The sequence below is a fragment of the Cyprinodon variegatus genome, unplaced genomic scaffold (genome assembly GCF_000732505.1).
Source record: "Cyprinodon variegatus isolate N-32 unplaced genomic scaffold, C_variegatus-1.0 Scaffold1115, whole genome shotgun sequence".
Classification (NCBI taxonomy): domain Eukaryota; kingdom Metazoa; phylum Chordata; class Actinopteri; order Cyprinodontiformes; family Cyprinodontidae; genus Cyprinodon; species Cyprinodon variegatus.
In genome coordinates, this window is record NW_015151568.1 from 130,681 (window position 1) to 132,464 (window position 1,784).

At 45.4% G+C, this 1,784-nt stretch overlaps 1 protein-coding gene across 1 annotated transcript in view; it reads right to left on the bottom strand.

The window, feature by feature from the left end:
- Positions 1-112: 112 nt before the first annotated feature.
- The window catches only part of LOC107101574 (protogenin-like), a 19,866-nt gene continuing 18,194 nt past the window's right edge, over positions 113-1,784 (bottom strand). Inside the window, exons 12-16 of the mRNA XM_015400527.1 lie at positions 1,335-1,511; positions 1,103-1,226; positions 879-1,017; positions 691-792; positions 113-616 (exon numbers count right to left, since the gene is read on the bottom strand). Coding sequence (XP_015256013.1) covers positions 278-616; positions 691-792; positions 879-1,017; positions 1,103-1,226; positions 1,335-1,511 — 881 coding nt within the window. The 3' untranslated portion in view covers positions 113-277. The remainder of the gene's footprint in view (positions 617-690; positions 793-878; positions 1,018-1,102; positions 1,227-1,334; positions 1,512-1,784) is intronic.

The following is a 1,784-nucleotide window of genomic DNA, read 5'->3' on the forward strand; positions in this document are numbered from 1 at the left end:
TCTGTTGGATTCATGTTAATGTGGATTTAAAGACATTTCATTTAGTGGAAAATATTGCAGGGGGGAATTAAAAAAAAAACGTTCATGGACCCCCTAGGGGACGCAGACCCCCTGTTGAAGACCTCTGATATAAAGCCTATTTCTGAGATTTTGAATTGAAAAATCTTCCTGGATGGGAAGCAAAACAACTTCAAATTTAGAAACAAACTCCAGTGGATTGATTAACTTTTTTGGAAGAAGGTAGAAGCGGTGGGGTGCAGAAGCAGGTGTGAGAGGGTCAGGAGGTGCTGCTAAGCCAGGACCCTTCGGTAGGATGGAAGGACGCCGCCGCTGGTTCCAATTTAACAGACTGCTTAAGATTTGGACCATCATCGGACTCCAAACTTCCTGAAGTTTGGCAGGTAGAGGAGTTGCTGAATTCTTCGTTGCTCTCCTCGTTGGAGAAGTGACCAGAGTCTCCGGTTTCCTGGCTGCCTTCACTGCTCTGGGAGCTCTCCGAGTGAAGCGGACCGTAGATGATCTCGCGAGACGACGGGGCGAGTGGGGCTGAGCCTAGGCGCTCATCATACCTCAACACAGTTCTGCCTTTCTCATACAAACAGACTCTTGTCTCAGCCTGATGAAAGAGAAGGAAAAGTAAGATTTGATGGAAGGAAACCCGCTGACAGGAAAGAATTCCACTGGTCTTACCTCACTGGCGGCTGAATCGTTCATCTCTTTCTGGAAAATCAGCCACTTGTTGCTTTGAACCTGGCTGCTACCTGAACTATTCATGATGAGATCAGATCCACCCTAAAAAAATACAAGTGTAGACTTATTTTAAGCTTGATCTAAAGTGAGAAGTGTTCAGATGTTTAATGACTTTCAGTTTCCTTTACCTTTGGATCAATAAAGCGACTACTGATCATCGGTAAAAGGGCCTCAACGTTCTCCAGATGGTAACTGCCGGGCAGCGCCATGCCCGGATGAGGCCCTCCAGAACCACGGACAGCAACCATTTTGGGACTAGCAGATTTTCTAAAAATAAAAAGTCAGAGATGAAGTTTGTTTCTGCATAAACGTGGGATAATTTTTAAGAAGGTGAAATCAACTGATCCACTACCTTGGTCTGCCTTTACTGATGAGGATTAAGGCACACATGGCGATGCAGGTTAAGGCAATGCTCACGCCGACCATTATCCCCGTCATAGAGCTCTGATCGAGGTGGTAGAGGCCATCAGAGAACACTGGAAGGTAAAACAGAGGCGTCAGGTGGAGCATCAGGGGGAATAACACTGAAGAAGGAGCGAAACAGCGTTTCCACTTTCAATAAGTGTATTCTTCTAAAAGCCGACCTTTGGAGTCTGGAAAGCTGTCGGAGTGCCTGGGATTCTTGCTGCGATGTCCACGCCTCGGCGCCAGCTCCACGGTGTTAGAGAAAGGTCCATCGCCTACTTTGTTGGAGGCACAGATCTTCAGCAGGTAGACCTTCCCTGGCTCCAGCTTCTCCAATAAGGCCATTGTATGAGTGCCTGTTATCAACAAAGACAGACGAGAAGTTCAGAAATATGAGCAGTGAACTAATAACCAGAAGTGTTCTGTTTACATGTACAGCATGCAGTGAGATTCCTCCCTTACAACCAGTCAGGATGTAGAAAGTTATAAACGCTCATATTCCTGCTCAACTGGACATTGGTGTCATCATTTATAAATTCAGTTCACTTTATTTCTATAGCGCCAATTCCAGAGATGGGAAGTAAGTACAAATACTTCATTACTGTACTCAAGTAGATTTTTCTGATATT